Here is an 18,213-nt window from a genome sequence, read left to right on the forward strand (position 1 = left end):
ATTTTTGAAGTTGGATAACAGAACAGTGGCATAAAAATAATACCCAGTGGCAAATTCAGGGAAAGCAACCTTTTACACACGTGGCATTTCTTTGGGCTGCCATTCCTGAAACATCGCAGCATCTCAGGCAGGAAAGCAGAGGTGGGTTTAAATCTGACAGGAGCGCCTGGTGGAATGAGGGCACAGAAATTCCTGCCCCAGTTCCGAAGCCAAGGCGGGGTCTCCTTCATCCCCCCCCCCAAATCCTGAGACCCTTACCTCCTCCTGCCAGCCCCATCCCCTTGGCCTGTCACAACAGTCCCTTACTTTTCAAGCATTCGTCCCCGATATTATTCCTTTTGACCTTTACAATCTGCCTCTGAAGTGGAGAGGACAGGTGTCATTATTACTGTTTTATGAATGAGGAAACGGAGACCGCAAACGTGGTGTTAAACCCTGAGCGGCAAAACCACCTCCCTGACCCTCCATCCTGGGGAAAGAATATTTCTTTCCTGTCTTAGAAACCATAGTTTCCTGCCCACAGGTAGATACTGAAAAATCATTAAAAAGGTTTTCAGACACCTCTCTGTGGCCTACCACAAATCCAGATCCCAGTTACTATTTGTTTAGGCCATGCCAACCAATTTTTGCACCAGCTAAACAAAATATTATTAGAAAGATAAACCTGAGGGTATCTATGTAAACATCGAGGTATGTCAACAATAGATACTGCACATTTTTCTTAAACACCTTTTCCAAGTCTGAGGTTCTTAAAGGAAAATGGGGGTCCGAACATTTGAGTAATTTGCCCAAGCCTTCAGAATGTAGACAAACGAGCCACCAGCTGTGCGTCCTTACGCAAAGTCACTTCACCTCTCTGAGTTTTCACTTCCCGGTGATGGAACGAGTAGACTGAGAGCATCTTTAAGCTGTTTTCTAGCTCTCGTGTGCTCAGTCACTCAGTTGTACCCAACTCTTTGCCACCCCACGGACTGTAGCCCCCAGGGCTCTTCTGTCCATGGAGTTTTCCAGACAAGAATACTGGTTGCCATTTCCTTCTCCAGGTGGTCTTTCCACCCAGGGATCGAACCCGTGTCTCTTGCATGTCCTGCACTGGCAGGCGGATTCTTTACCATTGCACCGCCTGGGAAGCCCATTTTTTAGCTCTGAAATTGTAGCATTTTATCTCTGAAACCAACTATTCAATGATGCTTGAAAGCCATCGTGGGGAAAGCCCCATGTTGCTCACAGAAAGTCAATAAATGGATCCAGTATGAACTTCTAAAGCATTCATGTGGGGAAGGGAAGTCTGTTTGGGGCCCTTGTCCTGGATCAGTCACTAACTCAGTGCGTAACTTTGAACTTCCCTTCTGCTAAATGAGGAATGTGAACTAGAGGAAGATGGGAAATTCATTTCACATCAGGGGCACACTGACTAATAGATGGTGGCTGCCCAGAGTGCAGTGTTGAGGAGAGAAAGATGAGTCCGCATCTAACTCAAGAAGAAAGAGGCCTGGGTTGATTAGTGATGTCTGCACCGGTGAGGGCGGAGGCGGCTGTCCAGGGACTTAGCGGCCCTGGAGTAGATGCCCTCACAGTAGCAGGTCTCTTCCAATTTGCCACTAATCCTCTGTGAGTTGCACACAGAAAACTGGGGGATTCAGAGCCACTGATGCACAGTTGAACTCGGCTTGTTCAACTGTTTTTATATTAACCATAGCTTGAGTTTGAATAATCTGTCCCCTGATACCACTGTATTTCAGAAATTGCTACCTAAGGCAAATTCACCACTTTTAAACTCATTTCCTGAGTCCGTCTTTTTAAACCCCACATTAAATATTGATCTGCCCTGGAGAGATCTCATTTATTTAGTAGAGACAGGTTTGACTCCACCAGAACTGTCAAACCCAGAAATGGGACCGTGCCCCCTCCTGGAGCTGTAGCCATACAGGATAGTGACAGACAAGCCAAGGACACTGGAACCAGCTTCTTTCCTTTCTCTGAGCCTCAGGGACGTGGGCTTTCCTCCCTGTCACCCCAGGTCATCAGAGCACCTTCGAGAACCTCTTCTAAGAGGATGGATGTCCAAGGGTCAAGGTGTCCCCTCTGTTCCAGCAGGACTCCCCACCCAGTGGGCTCTCGAGAGTAAACTACAGGAAATCTTCCGCTTACTCCCAGGAGGCTCTGTTTCTGGGAAACTCTGACCTGCAGACTCTGCAACCTCTCCCCCACCCCGAGTCCTGGTTCTTTCCAGGAAGGTGGCATTTCCACTTGGACCTTGGTTTTAAAGCGTTGCGTTTGGGGCGGGGGTGCTGTGCTGGGTCTTCCTGCCTCTGTGGGCTTTTCTCTAGTTGCACCGAGCAGGGGCCACCCTCTAGCTGTGCTGTGGGCTTCTCACTGTGGTGGTTCCTCTTGTTGTGGAGCACAGGCTTGAGGGTGCACCAGCTTCAGTAGTTGTGGCCCGTGGGCTCAATAATTGTGCTCCCTGGGCTCTAGAGCCCAGGCTTAATAGTTGGGGCACATGGGCTTAGTTGCTCTGAGGCACGTGGGCTCTTCCCAGATCAGGGATGGACCGGGGGTCCCCTGCCTTGACAAGCAGATGCTTTACCACTGAGCCACCAGGGAAGCCCTGGATCTTGGTTTTAAACCTCAGCTTTGGCTTGACTTTTTCTGAATGACAACATGCTGGCTGTCTCCGAAAAGCACCGCCACTTGTGCTTATCCGTGTGACCACGATGAGAACAGACAGAGACTCAGCCAGCTGCAGCCAGAGGACTGAGACCCCGTACTCCTCTGACGCTGAGGTAGACCAGCAGGCCCGGGTCCTGATCCGACCTCGCCCTTGGAGCTGGTTTCCACGGCCATCGGCACTCAGAATCCCATCTCCTTGCACTGTGGGTTGATACAGTGTAATTTCCCTCCATGGTTTACACTTCCAAGCCCAAATGCCAAGCCTCTTTGTGCTTCCGGCAACATCTGTTTGGGGCCCCACAGACAAGACTCCCTGAGGCAGGGAGCACAGCCTGAATGTGGAGTAGAGAGTCAAATTGTAAATGCAGTCTCAGTCAGTTATCATGCCATACTTGCATTTCCTCTGTTAACTCACCCAACGTTCCCACTAGGTAGGTAGCATCAATATCACATTGGGCAATGTGGGGAAACTGAGGCTTTGAGGCTGTAGTGGCTGCCCACATATAGCTGATTAAAATTAAATAAAATTTAAAGTCCAGTTCATAAATCTTGGGCTTCCCTGATAACCCAGACGGTAAAGAATCTGCCTGCAAGAGACAGGGTTAGATCCCTGGGTCGGAAAGATCCCCTGGAGAAGGAAATGGCAACCCACTCCAGTATTCTTGCCAGGAGAATCCCATGGACAGAGGCTGGAAGGCTGCAGTCCATGAGGTCACGAAGAGTCGGATATGACTGAGAAACTAGCTCATTTTTCCCCCTAAATATTACTGGCCACACGTGGCTGATGACAACAGTGCTGACAGCTCAGAATTATAAAACGTTTCCATTATCACAGTAAGTTCAACTGGGCAGCACTTCGAGAGGCCTCAGAGGAACATCCCTATGCCATACAGAACTGAGGGCTAGTTTGTCTGCAGAGCCTGCATGCCTATCCCTTACCCTCTCCTGCTGTTGCAAGGAACTCAAAAGGAAAGAGGTGAGATGAGCAAGAAGTCAACCAAGAAATCACACCAGAGTAAAGCTTTTTGAGGCCAGGCCAGAGACAAGACATGTGAAGAGCTTAAGACCTCTTTACCACCTCCTGTCATGTGACAGGTCACACGGCAAGTCACGTGACAGCCTGTAACAGCCCCTTGGGCAACTGACCCTGATGCTGCTCTTTATCCCATCAGAGATATTTTCCAGGTCAGGGGGAGGTGCGGGGCTTGGTCTCGCTCTAGAAGCTCCACCTCCTCTGCAACTGGAGAAGGGAGTCAAGCATACAGTTGGGCACGAAAGAGCATCGTATATTTGCTGCCACGCTCCTGAGGCTTCTTAGATGGTGGAGGTGACCACATTGATTCGCAATATTTTTGTGCCTTACTTGCTGTTTTATTTATCATCTGTGATACCCCTGTTATGTGCCTGTCTCTGAATCGGGCACCTTTTACATGTATAGCCCAAATAAACTTGGGAGCCCGTGTGGCTCTAGAACGTCCAGGCTAAAACAATTTACAATAATTGCAGTCTTGATTTGTATCTCTCAATATTAAAGGGGATTTGAATGATAAATTGTAGTATTGCTTCTTTTTTACCCCCACTGTGTATTTGAACTTACACTTTATATTTTTAAGATCTTTTTATATGGAGTATTTTGAAGTCTTTATTGAATTTATTACAATATTGCTTCTGTTTTATGGGGGTTTTTTGTTTGGTTTGGTTTTCTGGCCATGAGGCATGTGGGATCCTAGTTCCTTAATCGGGGATCAAAGTCTTAATCACTGGACCCCCAGAGAAGTTCCTACACATTATTTTTTAAACAACTTTATTGACATATAATTCACATCCCATGCAATTCACCTATTTAAAGGGCACTATAGTTTTAGAGTGCTTTAGTCACTTCAACAAGAAACTTCATACCCATTAGAAGTCACTCTCCCTATTCCTCCAACGCTACAGCCCCAGGCTCCCACTGATCTGCTTGCTGTCGCTATAGATTTGTCTCTTTGGGATATTTACATAAATGGTATCATGTGGTCTTTTGTGACTGGCTTCTTTCACTAAGCATAATATTGCATCATAATTTGTATTTCATTCCTTTTTTTTATTACCAAACAACACTGTGTTGCATAGATAGACCACATTTTATTTATTCTTTCATCAGTTGATAGAGCTTTGAGTTCCACTTTGGAGCTTCCCTGGTGGCTCAGACGGTAAAGCATCTGCCTGCAATGTGGGAGACCCAGGTTCGACTCCTGGGTCGGGAACATCCCCTGGAGAAGGAAATGGCAATCCACTCTAGCACTCTTGCCTGGAAAATCCCATGGATGGAGGAGCCTGATAGGCTACAGTCCATGGGGTCGCAAAGAGTCAGACACGACTGAGTGACTTCACTTCACTTTGGAGCCATTATGAGGCCACTCTGGGGCTTCCCTCATAGCTCAGCTGGTAAAGAATCCTCCTGCAATGCAGGAGACCCCAGTTCAATTCCTGGGTCAGGAAGATCCCCCAGAGAAGGGATGGGCTACCCACTTCAGTATTCTTGGGCTTCCCTGGCGGTTCAGCTGGTAAAGAATCCAGGCTGTTTTGAACGTTCTCAGCTGCTTTACCATGTCTGGGCATGGCAAGGATGGGAATGGCCTTGGAAAAGGTGGCACTAAGCGATAATCCGGGCATCACCAAGCTCACTATCTGTCGTCTGGCCCAGTGTGGAGGAGTTAAGCGTATTTCTGGCCTCATCTATGAGGACACCCGCAGGATGCTGAAGGTGTTTCTAGAGAACCTGATTCAGAATGCAGTCACCTACACCAAGCGAAATTTTTTTTTTTAAAGAATCCACTGCAGTGCGGGAGACCTGCATTTGATCCCTGGGTTGGGAAGATCCCCTGGAGAAGGGAAAGGCTACTGACTCCAGTATTCTGGCCTGGAGAATTCCAGGGACTGTATAATCCATGGGGTCACAGAGTCAGACATGGCTGAGCAACTTTCACTTGGGGCCATTATGAAGGGTACTATGAATGTTCATGTACAAGTTTTGTGTGGACATATGTTTTCGTTTCTCTTGGATCTATCCCTAGGAGTGGAATGTCTGGGTCAATGCTAACTCAACATGGAAACACTACTAAACTGGTTTTTCCAGGAAATAACAAGGAAAGATCAAAACCTGGTGAATGTCAGAAAGGTTTCCACAGCTTGCAGCTCTCCGCACACCCGTGGAAGTACCAAGTGGACTGGATCAGATCAGGAGGCAACATTCAATGTGTAGTGTGAAGCCAATTCCCAAACGCAAACTCTTGCTTCCCACCCACACCACCTGACTCTTCCCAGCCATGTTGTCCCTCGGAGCTCTCTTCTGGGGTCAGGTAAACAGAAAAGACAAGACTGAAGTTGGCAGCTGAGGTTGGTAACCTCTCCGAGCCAAACGCTCTGTGTTTGGCTTTCCCACATCTCTGCTGTCTTGCTGCTCACCCAAGCGTCCCAGCTTGCAGTAGACATGGGATTCGGGGTCCCGGGGAGAACTCTCTGCCTGCCACGGGTTCTTCCTAAGATGCAGCCACGAGTCTGAGATCTCAGCAGCCCTCTGACGGCTGGGAGTGCTTGAGAAGAGCAAGCGGAGCGTTGCAGCTTGTAGAGAACCTTTGAGAACTACAGCTACCGGCAGGGAGAAAGCCATCTGTTATTTTGTCTTCTATTTGTTTTAGAATTTCCAAGAAAGTGAGCAGTTGGGCTGCTCGACTTTATTGTTTACGGTCGGGAGGAGAAGAGTCGGAGTGAGGAGCTCCATTTTCCAAAGCTGCAAAGAGCTGTCTCTTGTTGGTGATGCTCACAGACTGCAGGCTCTTGATTCTACCATGAAGTCCTCTGTCCTCCAGGACTAGGGTCTCAGCTAGGAGGTGCGCCCTTCTCGAGTATCCCAATTGTCTACACAAGGATCACAAAAGCTGTTCCGAAAAGGCCTTGCTCTCAAATCTCCTTGCCAGCTTGAGGGGGTAGGCAGGGACCTGAGAGCCAGGAGGAGAAATGAAATCAAGGATAAGCCCCTCCTGCTGCCTCTGGTTAAAAATGGGAGCCAAGATGCACTCACCTGGCAGAGACGATCAGGGCTCGTTCCTGCCCTGGCCTGCTGTGACTCACCCCAGCCACAGCCTCACCCGGATCACCCCAAGGTGGCTTATGTCTAATGCCAGATGACAACCCATTCCAGTTAGCCCAGAAACTGAGAGGGCTCCTGGCATTTGGGACTTTCAGTTCTCTAATGAGACAGTCCCAGTTAAACCAGGACTAGTCAGTCACCCTAGGCCTCCCAGCGGTCTCACTCACCGTGGCATATCTGCACTTGAGCTCTCCCAGACAGGAAACCCACCAACTTCTTGTCTCTTCCTCCTGCTCATTACTCCAGGATGAATCACCTCCTTAGAACCAGAAGACTATGGGGCCACCCCCACAGGACCTCCCAGTCCTTCCTCCAATCTCTTGACCTTTGGCGGAGGGTGGTAGTCAGGAGAGGGAATGCTACATCTTGCTGGTCCTCCTAGGCAAGTCACTTCACCTCTCCATGCCTCCGTTTCTTCATCTGTCACAGGGATAAGAGAGCCTAGCTCACAAGGTTACTGTGAGGATAATACGGATGAAGTGTCAAGCGCATCTGACACGGCAGCATAGGTTCCCAAGACTGTCCTAAGGTTCGGTGAGTCACTAGAACTGTTCACAGGCTAAGAAAAGCTGTTTTGCACACAACTGTGGTTTATTACAGGCTTCCCTGCTGGCTCAGCGGTGAGGAATCTTCCTGCAATGCAGGAGACCCAGGCTGGGAAGATCCCCTGGAGGAGGGCATGGCAATCCACTCCAGTACTCTTATATGGAGAATCCCACGGGCAGAGGAGCCTGGCAGGCTACAGTCCATGGTGTCACAGAGTCGGACATGACTGAAGCGACTCAGCAGCAGCAGTAGCAGCAGCATGGTTTATTAGACCTAAAGGATGCAGATTAAGATCAGCAAAGGTCAAAGGAGCACAGGGGGGAGTCCAGAAGAGATCAGGCACAAGCTTCCAGTTGTCCTCTTCCTGTGGAGTTGTACAGACAGTGGTTAACTTCCGCAGCAGTGATGTGTGATGACAGGTATAAAGTCCTGTCAACCAGGGAAGCTCACCTGAGTCTCGTGGTCCAGGGTTTTTCTGGGTGTTTATTTCTAGGCATGGAGAACTCCTCCATGGCTTACCTTAGTTACTTAGTTTCTAGCCTCTTCAGAGGTCAGACTGATACAGCTTGGCCCAGGGTCCCCAACATAAATCATATTGTTAGCATAAATGATCTGGTGTGACCTAAGGGCCCAGATAAACAAAGACACTTTTATCAGGCAGAGTATTACAAGGGCTTAGAGGTTATCTCCCAGGAACCAATCAGGGGGCCAGATCGCGCTTTGAAACATGCAAGGTTTGAACATCTCATACCTGCTGGGTCAGCTCTTAACTGCATGGACACATAGGAAGCACTCGATGTTATTATATTTTTAATATAGATTTATTTCTTTCTGGTCTTGGTTGCAGCACAGGGGATCTTCAGTCCTCATTATAGCATGTGGGATCTAATTCCCTGACCGGGGATGGAACCCAGTCCCCCTGCACTGGGAGTGCAGAGTCTTAGCCACGGGACCACCAGGGAAGTCCCTTGCTGTGGATATCCGCTAGTGCCAGCCTATGGAACTATATGGCTTCAGGCTAACGCTTTTGCTGTTAGGACGGGCACTCGTATTTCCCACTCCTCTTTTGCTACGGAGGGGGCTCCCCACCAGCAGTGTTCTTGGCTGTCTTCCCTCCACCCACACCTCTCCCAGGATCACGAAGTAACGTTCTGAGTTGGAGGATTTGGGAGAAAGGTCAGCCCCTGCACAGCTCTCCCCTTCCTCTCTTGAGTCATTCCTCCATAGAGAAGCCACACTGTCCAGTTTATGGAAGTAGGAAGATGTCACGGCTGCATACACCTGTGTCTGGAGACCACGTCAGGTTCAGGGCTAAGGTCTCAGCCAGCTCACCTGGCTCACAGGGTCTAAACTGCCTTCTTTTTAAAAAAAAATTGATTAATTTATTTTAATTGGAGGCTAATTACTTTACAATATTGTGGTGGTTTTTGCCATACCTTGACATGAATCAGCCATGGGTCTACATATGTCCCCCATCCTTGAGTCCCTCTCCCACCCATCCCTCAGGGTCGTCACAGTGCACCGGCCCTGATCACCCTGTCTCATGCATCGAACCTGGACTGGTGATCTATTTCACATATGTAAACCGCCTTCTTGAACAGCTTTATCAACAATAAAGGTGATCTCCATTTGCTTGGCTCCTGGGTCTACCCGTCAACTGGTTCCTAATGGAGGCAGAGACAGAGAGGTGACATTTCATAGCCCCTCAAGCCCCAGATACAGTCAGGCCTTCCTGTGTTTGGAAGGGCGTGACCACGTGTCCCCGCGAACCTTGTCAGCCAAGGTCCCCAGGTCCTTCGGTCACACCCACTCCTCAGGATCTCGAGAGGGGGCACTCCAGGCTGTCTAAGACCCTCTGGAAAAATGGGCCAGAACTAAGCACAGACCCTCCCGGGTGCGGTCAGGCAGGCACCAGTCATGGGCAGCACCTTGCCATGTCTTAGGATTCCCGTGATCACCGTCATTTCTGAGCAGGCTGATTACAAGCTGAACGTGCAAAAGCCTCAGACCCTTTTCCACAGGAGTTACATTAGATCCACTTTCCTCTGCACAGAGCAGCTGATTGTTTAACTCTCTTCTTATGGTTTTCCAGTCAAGTTCTCCTTCTCAAATACATTTGTAAACACACACACGCACACACCTGCATCCCCTACAAGGCTGAAGGGCACAGGAACCGCCCCCCCCCACTCCACTGCCAAAAGCTTTCAATCCTTCTCACCTCACCAATTTCAGTACACTCATATTTTATCCATTCAAGAAGCATTTAGCCTTCAAAAATAATACAAAGTGGTGAGAAGCACAGCCTCTGGCATTAGACATTCCTCAGTTCAAATTTTAACTCTACCAATTATCAGCTGTGTGACCCTGGGCAAGTTACTGAGCCTCTCTGAGCTTCAGTTTTCTCAAAATCCTAAGGTGAAGGTTATACTAATACCCGCCTTCAGAGGGACAAGCCTGGCGCCCTGACTACATCATATTCTTGGTAACTATAAATTAGCAGTACAGGCAGTAATCTTACTGGTTTTAACATTATTGTTACCACTTCAGGGACACCTCCCAAAGTAGAAACTAAAGTTAGTACAGGGTTGAAGCCCTTCAGGGTACATGGTTGATAGATGATGTCACCATGAAGAATGGATCAGGCCTGGGGTCCTTTCCTGAAGACCAGCCTGGGTGTTGCAGATCTTCAAACCTTGTTTGGAGAGATTCTATGGAAGAAAGGAGGGAGGCGGGAACTGAGCTGGGCTGTCAGTGGACACGGCCCGGGCTGCAGGTTTCGAGCTGGGAGGACAGGCCCACTCTGCTCAAGGGCTGACCTGGCCGTCAGGCACTCCCTCTGCTCTTTAGGGGAGAATCCCTCCACATGGCCGAGTTTTGGGGGACCAGAGAGAAAATAGGACTGGATGAAACAGAAAGCCTTATTGAATATAAAAGTCACAGTGACAGCAAAGGAGCACCCAATAGACCGACATGACAATCTCAGCCCTCCAGAAGAACAGGTCCATGACAGCCTGATCCAATTCCCGGGGGGGCAGCAGGACAGCAGATGAGCTCAGGTGACCTTGAACTTTCAAGGCCGGAGCTCTTGGGGGAAGGACTTACCTTCCTGGGGTCAGCTTCCCACCCTCCACAATTAATACAACAGCACTTGCTTCTAACGGGGCCTACAGGAGCACGTACTTCCTTGTAGCTCAGATAGGAAAGAATCTGCCTACAATGTGAGACACCCAGATTCAGCCCCTGGGTCAGGAAGACCCTCTAGAGAAGGGAATAGCAATTCCGTAGTGGCTCAGACCGTAAAGTGTCTGCCCACAATGCGGGAGACCTAGGTTCAATCCCTGGGTCGGGAAGATCCCGTGGAGAAGGAAATGGCAACCCACTCCAGTACTCTTGCCTGAAAAATTCCATGAACTGAGGAGCATGATAGGCTACAGTCCATGGGGTCGCAAAGAGTCGGACACGACTGAGCGACTTCACTTTTCCAGTATTCTTGCCTGAAAAATTCCATGAACTGAGGAGCATGATAGGCTACAGTCCATGGGGTCGCAAAGAGTCGGACACGACTGAGCGACTTCACTTTTCCAGTATTCTTGCCTGGAGAATCCCACAGACAGAGGAGTTCAGTGGGCTACAGTCCATGGGGTCGCAAAGCGTCGGACATGACTGAGCAACTAGCACTACCACAGCTATCAGAGTAAGTGGGATACTGTGTATCAGGGTACATCACCTGATGAACAGTGGGGCTTCATAGCAACTCCAGCTGCATGGGTCAGACGTGAAAATCAGCTTCAGGGCTTTATGGCCCCACCTTCTAGGTGTGGCCTCATCCCCGTGCTAAGCTCATCTGACTCCAGCTTAGGCAAGTAAGCAATTGCTCAGTCGTGTCTGACTCTTTGCGATCCCATGGACTGTAGTCTACCAGGCTTCTCTGTCCATGGGATTTTCCAGGCAAGAGTACTGGAGTGGATTGATATTTCCTTCTCCAGGGGACCTCCCTGACCCAGGGATCTAACCCAGGTCTCCTGCATTGCAGGCAAATGCTTTACCCTCTGAGCCACCAGGAAAGCCCCAGGGAAGACTCCAGCTTACTGGAGCCTAATTCCCTTTGTGGATCCCTCAGGCCCAGCTGCAGACCAAACGGAGAGGAATCAGAGGTGGGCAAAGGCGGCAAAGGGACACGGGACGGTCAACCGTGAAAGCAGGCTGGAAAGCTGGCTAGGCGAGGATGAGGACCACAGGAGGAGTAACCTGAGGCCGCTTAGTGCTCCGGCGGACGATCGCCCCTCTCGGCAGACCATGCATGAAGTAACAAGCCGTGGAGCCTGCAGTCATTAAAAGAAGTTACATCTGTTCGACACAATCAGTTTAAGAAGGTTAAAAAAAAAAACATGTTACACATTTGAGCAATAGTACCATTACAAAGAGGAAAGCCGTTAAAGGGGGGAAGTTACAGGTGTCTTCCAACGACTTAGGGTTGGGGCGCCTCTTTCTTGGGTGCTGCTGGTTAGACAGAGCTTCACCGAAAGAACATAACGGGTCTTTTCGCCTCTCAGCAAGGTGTTATTTAGGCAGAAGGAAAGCCGCAGAGAGGGGGTGGGGGAGGGGAGCAAACGGACCAGGACTCGGGATGTGTCCTTCTAGCTAAACGCATCTTCCACTGGGCTGCTCGGCGGCTCGTCGCGGAGGAGCCTTATTTGGCCTGGATCTTCCCAGGGATGCTAGGGGGGTCGCGGCCCCGGCCCAGAAGCAGGAACTCCAGCCGCTTGCAGTGCTCCCGGAGCTGCTTCTCCCGGGGCAGCAGGAAGGTGAGGACCTTGTTCCGCACGACGCCCCGATCCTCCTCCTCCCGCAGCCGCTGCTTCACGCGGGCCGCCTGCTCCTCCTGCTGCACCAGGGCCCCGTTCATCTCACAGAAGGCGTCTTCCAGGTAGCGGATGGCCCTGAGCGCCTCCTTCTTGAAGTCCTCCAGCTCTCGCTGCATCCCGGCCACCTTCTGCTGCAGGATCTCTAGGTCGGCCAGCGGCAGGAGGCTGGAGGACCACGACGGGGGCAGCGAGAAGTCCCCAGACTGGAGGCCGCTCTCCACCATCTTCTTTCCTTGTAAGGTGTTCACCTTCATAAGAATGGAACCGGACTGATAGAGGGGCTCCATAGTGCCGCCTCCGTCTGGACAAAGAGAGGGAGCTAGGGTCTAACCAGGTCAGTGAATTTTTTTGTTTTTATTTATTTATTTATTTATTTTTTTGGCAGGAGACACAATCCTTTGGAATGGAGAAACCCCACCTATTGTGACATCAGGGCCCCTCTAGCCAATCAGGGGGAACGTGCAATCCACTCATTTGCATATTGTAGCTTCCTGGCTTGGTTATCCTGGACTTTGCTCATCTACCCAAGAAGTATTTAGTTGTGCCCCCGGAGATATGGATTCTTATCAACTCATTGCCCTTCCGGAACTGGAGCTCCATCTCTCCTTGTCTTGTCCTGGGACACGAGGAGGCCCGGGGCAGTAAAGTAAGCTGACTGGAGGAAGGCCAGGCAGGGTAGTCTCCTACACAGCAAGGGACCTGGGTGGTCTCATAAGGGTCTCCGGGCTTCACTAGTGAAGCAAGGACATTGTAAGAGATGATACTTAATCTCACTTCTAGCCCTAAAATGCTAAAAAAAAAAAAAAAAGTAATGTTTTAATTGAAGTAAGATTATTTTATATTAGTTTCCGATGTGCAGCAAAGTAATTCAGCTATACATATTTTTTTCAGATTATTTTCCATTATAATAGGTTATTATGAGATCTTGAATATGGTTCCTTGTGCTGTACAGTAGGTCCTTATTGTTTTCCTATTTTATATATTATAGTGTATATGTGTAAATCCCAAGCTCTTAATTTATCTCCTCTCTTCCCACCATTGCCTGTGCCAACCATAAGTTTGTTTTCTATGTCTGTGATTCTGTTCAGTTCAGTTCAGTCACTCAGTCGTGTCCAACTCTTTGTGAACCCATAAATTGCAGCACGCCAGGCCTCGGAGAAGGCGACGGCACCCCGCTCCAGTACTCTTGCCTGGAAAATCCCATGGACGGAGGAGCCTGGTGGGCTGCAATCCATGGGGTCTCGAAGAGTCGGACAGGACTGAGCGACTTCACTTTCACTTTCACTTTCATGGACTGGAGAAGGAAATGGCAACCCAATCCAGTGTTCTTGCCTGGAGAATCCCAGGGACAGGGGAGCCTGGTGGGCTGCCGTCTATGGGGTCACACAGAGTCGGACACGACTGAAGCGACTTAGCAGCAGCAGCAACAGCAGGCCTCCCTGTCCATCACCATCTCCCGGAGTTCACTCAAACTCACATCCATCGAGTCAGTGATGCCAACCAGCCATCTCATCCTCTGTCGTCCCCTTCTCCTCCTGCCCCCAATCCCTCCCAGCATCAGAGTCTTTTCCAATGAGTCAACTCTTCGCATGAGGTGGCCAAAGCACTGGAGTTTCAGCTTTAGCATCATTCCTTCCAAAGAACACCCAGGACTGATCTCCTTCAGAATGGACTGGTTGGATCTCCTTGCAGTCCAAGAGACTCTCAGGAGTCTTCTTCAACACCACAGTTCAAAAGCATCAATTCTTCAGTGCTCAGCTTTCTTCACAGTCCAACTCTCACATCCATACATGACCACTGGAAAAACTATAGCCTTGACTAGACGGACCTTTGTTGGCAAAGTAATGTCTCTGCTTTTCAATATGATGTCTAGGTTGGTCATAACTTTCCTTACTGTTCTGTAAACAAGGTCATTTGTATCCTTTTTAAGATTCCACGTGTGTGTGTGTGTGTGTGTTAGTCGCTCAGTGGTGTCCTACTCTTTGTGACCTCATGAGCTCTGGCCCACCAGGCTCCTCTGTCCATAGAATTCTCTAGGCAAGAACACTGGAGTGGGTTGCCATTTCCTTCTCCAGGGGGTCTTCCCAACCCAGGGATCAAATCTGAGTCTCCTGCATTGCAGGTAGATTCTTTATCATCTGAGGGAAGTCCTTAAATTCCATATAGAAGTGATGTCATATGATACCTGTCCTCTGATTTACTTCACTTTAATATGATAATCTCTAGAATAATAATTTCTGATTCCAAATCCATACTCCTATAATGATGTCAGAATTCTCGATAATCTTAGAGGTATACTCAGGTTTTGATGGGTGGTCCTCAGCAGAGCTGATTCAGGATAAAATTGGTCACTCACTCTCTCATTCAGCAAGTCCCTTTTGTGCACTCACTGTGCATGTGGACCAGGGAATGCGTGGGAGCCAGGGTGCATGGTCCCTCTCTCCCTACCCTGCCAGATCCTGCCTGAATGCAGACAGAGATGAGGAAAAACACATAGACGGGTGAACCTCCCACTTCTGACCTGTCGACTGTAAGAAAGGAAACTGGTTTGGTCAAGAAGAGCCCTCCGTCTTGCAGACCTCAGTCTCTTGCCCAGACTTCTCATCTGGCCTGTCCTTCTTTCCAACAGCCTGCTTCAAATTCAACCCACCCAAAGCTGGACTAAGATCATTTCACCCAAAATGGTTCCTGTTCCAGTGCTGCCATCAGGTTGATGAGACTAGCCCAAGGCAGCCCCCTCATCAGTGCCTGCTTGAGAAACCCGCACCCCTCCACATCCAGGGGACTCTGAGCCCTATTGGTGCTACCATCTCTGCATGCTCCAGCATCATACCCCCTGGGTTGGGGGTCTCAGCTCCACCACCCACAGTAAGCTGCACATCTTTGTGTGTTGACTCATCTCCCTGGGCCTCAGTTTCCTCATCTATAAAGTGGGGATACTAATTCAGTGGTGTGCAGGTGAGTGGGCGGGGGGATGCTCTCTGGGAGGAAAAAAACAAAACAAACCCCTCTAATTTATAGCTGTTGCTGACGAGACTGGTTCAAGCTACCAGCATGATGTCTCTTGAAAGAGATGCATGCAGGGATCCTTCATGAGTGTGTGTGAGTGAGACAACTCCTGTACCACAGGACCTGTGAGGAGGGCATGGGCCTTCTCCAGGAGGAAGATGGATCCATTGAGAGACGGCAGTAGGTATCGGAGATGGCATTTTGTAGGGAGTTTCATGGCTAAACTAAGGTGGAATTTTGAGTCTCAAGATGGGCAGCACCAGTTATTGATACACAATGTATAGAAGAAAAAGCCCTGCTCTAGGAGCCAGGCGATCTGGAGTCTGGAATTGCTCTCCTCCGCCTATTCTCCGCCCTCCTCTCTGAACCTATTCCCTCTGATGTAATGTGAAGTCTCTGCTGCGCTAAGATCCACACAGTCCTTCCCTTCAACTTTCCCAGCCTGTACAGACTCCCCCCCTCATTCTGTGACCTTGTCCCTCCAGGTCCCTGATGGCGCAGTAAATCCCAGGAGGACAGAGGCTGTACGTTTCTCACCCTGTGTGCCCTGCTGGTGCAGCTGCACGTAATGGCGCTCAGAAACGGGATGAACAAGTTTTGCTCAGAGAGGTCCTGCAGCTCCCCTCGTTTTCCCTCTGACATGATGACACCTACTGGCCTGAGCGGAAACAGCACCTCTCTTATTTGCTACCTAATTCTAAGGGAGATCAGCCCTGGGATTTCTCTGGAAGGAATGATGCTAAAGCTGAAACTCCAGTGCTTTGGCCACCTCATGCGAAGAGTTGACTCATTGGAAAAGACTCTGATGCTGGGAGGGATTGGGGGCAGGAGGAGAAGGGGACGACAGAGGATGAGATGGCTGGATGGCATCACTGACTCGATGGACGTGAGTCTCAGTGAACTCCAGGAGTTGGTGATGGACAGGGAGGCCTGGCAAGCTGCGATTCATGGGGTCGCAAAGAGTCGGACACGACTGAGTGACTGAACTGAACTGAACTGAACTGAAGACCCAGAGACATTACTGAAAAGCAGAGACATTACTTTGTCTACAAAGGTCTGTATAGTCTAAGCTATGGTTTTCCAGTAGTCATGTATATATGTGAAAGCTGGACAATAAAAAAGGCTGAGCACTGAAGAACTGATGCCTTCAAACTGTGGTGCTGGTTGTTGTTCAGTCGCTCTTTGACTCTGTGACCCCATGGACTGCAGCAGGCCAGGCCTCCCTGTCCATCACCAACTCCTGGAGTTTACCCAAACTCATGTCCAGTGAGTCAGTGATGCCATCCAACCATCTCACCCTCTGTCACCCTCTTCTCCTCCCGCCTTCTATCTTTCCCAGCATAAGGGTGTTTTCTAATGAGTCTGCTCTTTGCATCAGGTGGCCAAAATACTGGAGCTTTAGCTTCAGCATCAGTTCTCCCAATGAATATTCAGGGTTGATTTCCTTTAGGATGGACTGGTTTGATCTCCAGCTGGAGAAGACTCTTGAGAGTCCCTTGGACTGCAAGGAGATCAAACCAGTCCATCCTAAAGGAAATCAACCCTAAAAATTCATTGGAAGGACTGATGCTGAAGCTGAAGTACTTTGGCCACCTGATGCGAGGAGTTGACTTGTTGGAAAAGATCCTGATGCTGGGAAAGATTGAAGGCGGAAGGAGAAGGGGACAACAGAGGACGAGATGGCTGGATGGCAACACCGACTCAATGGACAGGCGTTTGAGCAAGCTCCAGGAGATGGTGAAGAATAGGGAAGCCTGGCATGCTGCTGTACGTGGGGTCACAGAGTCAAGCGACTGAAAACAACAACAAGACCCAGATGGGGGCCTGGGGAGATGATGTAACAGCCTGTGGTCTCCTGGTGCATTGATTAGGGGGTGTGTGTGCAGGTCTGTGCAGGCACACAGCAGGTTCTCAATAAATGTTTCTTGACTCAGTGACAGGAAATACGTGTCTGTCTTCTGGCTTGAGTGTTTTTCTGTTTGTCTGTCTCTCTCTCTGACTTTGATGCTCTGCCTCTTTGTCTCGCACAGGGAATGGTAGAAGTCATAACCAGTGCTGTGAAAGAAAAGTAGTAACGGTTAAGAAAGGACAGCAGTTGTTCAACGTCCCTGGCGCTTTTTCATGAGGTCTCAGTTCATCTCTCTGCACACAGAGCTGGTGGGGAGGCCTGTGTTTCCACGTGAGCCTCGGCGGAGGTCAGGAGCAAATGCTTGCTCTGTCAGCAGAAGACCCCAGGCCCGGGAGCCCCTGAACCTTTGGGGAGCCCTCAGCAGGGCCGACTCAGTGTGACACGCTCTGAGTGCTCTTCTCCTAGAAGCTTTACAATACAGACCTTTGCTTGCTTCAGAACTTCTTTACATAAACTCCGGAAAGTAAGAGGGGGCAAATCTATCAGTCCCCTTCACAGTGTCAAGAGGAAGGGACTCTGACATCTCCTGGCCAGGCCTCCCTGGGCCAGTGTCGGTAGGGTTTCCCTGCTCCTGGTCTGTTTCTGCAGCGTCTCAGAAAAACGGGAGGACAAAGCAGGGTATCAACCCTGCGAGATGCAGGCCCCAGCCCTGAGGATCAGATGTGACTGGTGTGGCAGGGGTTCCAGAGCAGCATGTGTTAGGGTTTCCAAGGGTGGGTGACGCTGGGCCCGGGCACAGTCCTGCTGGGAGGTACAGGGCCCCAGCCATGGGCAGACACGGGAAGGTGTCCCCAGGGCCCTGGGAGGCTGTCAAGGGCTCCTCTGGCTGTGCATGACTGCTACCTTGCAGCTGGTATTTCAGTCCGGGCAATGGGGACAAGGCTGGGACAGGGGGTGGGACCAAGATCAGGAACCAGACTCGGTGCTGCTCACCATGATTAATTAACCCAGAACCAGAGCCCCAAGGCGCAGTGCTAAAAATACCTGCTCCTCTCTGAGAGGCGGCAGCTGCCACCCAGCAACTTTTACCCGTTGCCATTTGTCATAATTTGATACTGATAAGAAGTGTGTCCACGGGGCTG

The 18,213-nt window shown here is 49.9% G+C and overlaps 1 protein-coding gene and 1 long non-coding RNA gene across 3 annotated transcripts; one reads left to right on the top strand and one right to left on the bottom strand.

Moving 5' to 3' along the window:
• Positions 1 to 7,633: 7,633 nt before the first annotated feature.
• Positions 7,634 to 12,571, bottom strand: CCDC182 (coiled-coil domain containing 182). Its single transcript, XM_061390057.1, has one exon. The coding sequence runs from the start codon at positions 12,498 to 12,500 to the stop codon at positions 12,039 to 12,041; it is 462 nt and encodes a 153-aa protein (XP_061246041.1). The 5' UTR covers positions 12,501 to 12,571; the 3' UTR covers positions 7,634 to 12,038.
• A 128-nt stretch (positions 12,572 to 12,699) lies between these two features.
• Positions 12,700 to 17,585, top strand: LOC133231664 (uncharacterized). Of its 2 annotated transcripts, XR_009731189.1 has the most exons (4): positions 12,700 to 12,859; positions 14,843 to 15,081; positions 15,235 to 15,402; positions 17,253 to 17,585. It is a non-coding gene; the product is annotated as an uncharacterized LOC133231664 (long non-coding RNA). The 2 variants fall into 2 exon arrangements; XR_009731188.1 differs by lacking the exon at positions 15,235 to 15,402.
• Positions 17,586 to 18,213: the final 628 nt, after the last annotated feature.

Source organism: Bos javanicus, chromosome 19 (assembly GCF_032452875.1).
Source record: "Bos javanicus breed banteng chromosome 19, ARS-OSU_banteng_1.0, whole genome shotgun sequence".
NCBI lineage: Eukaryota > Metazoa > Chordata > Mammalia > Artiodactyla > Bovidae > Bos > Bos javanicus.

Excerpts from the sequence above, each read along its gene's own strand:
- CCDC182 (XM_061390057.1), bottom strand. The coding sequence starts at position 12,500 with ATGGAGCCCCTCTATCAGTCCGGTTCCATTCTTATGAAGGTGAACACC.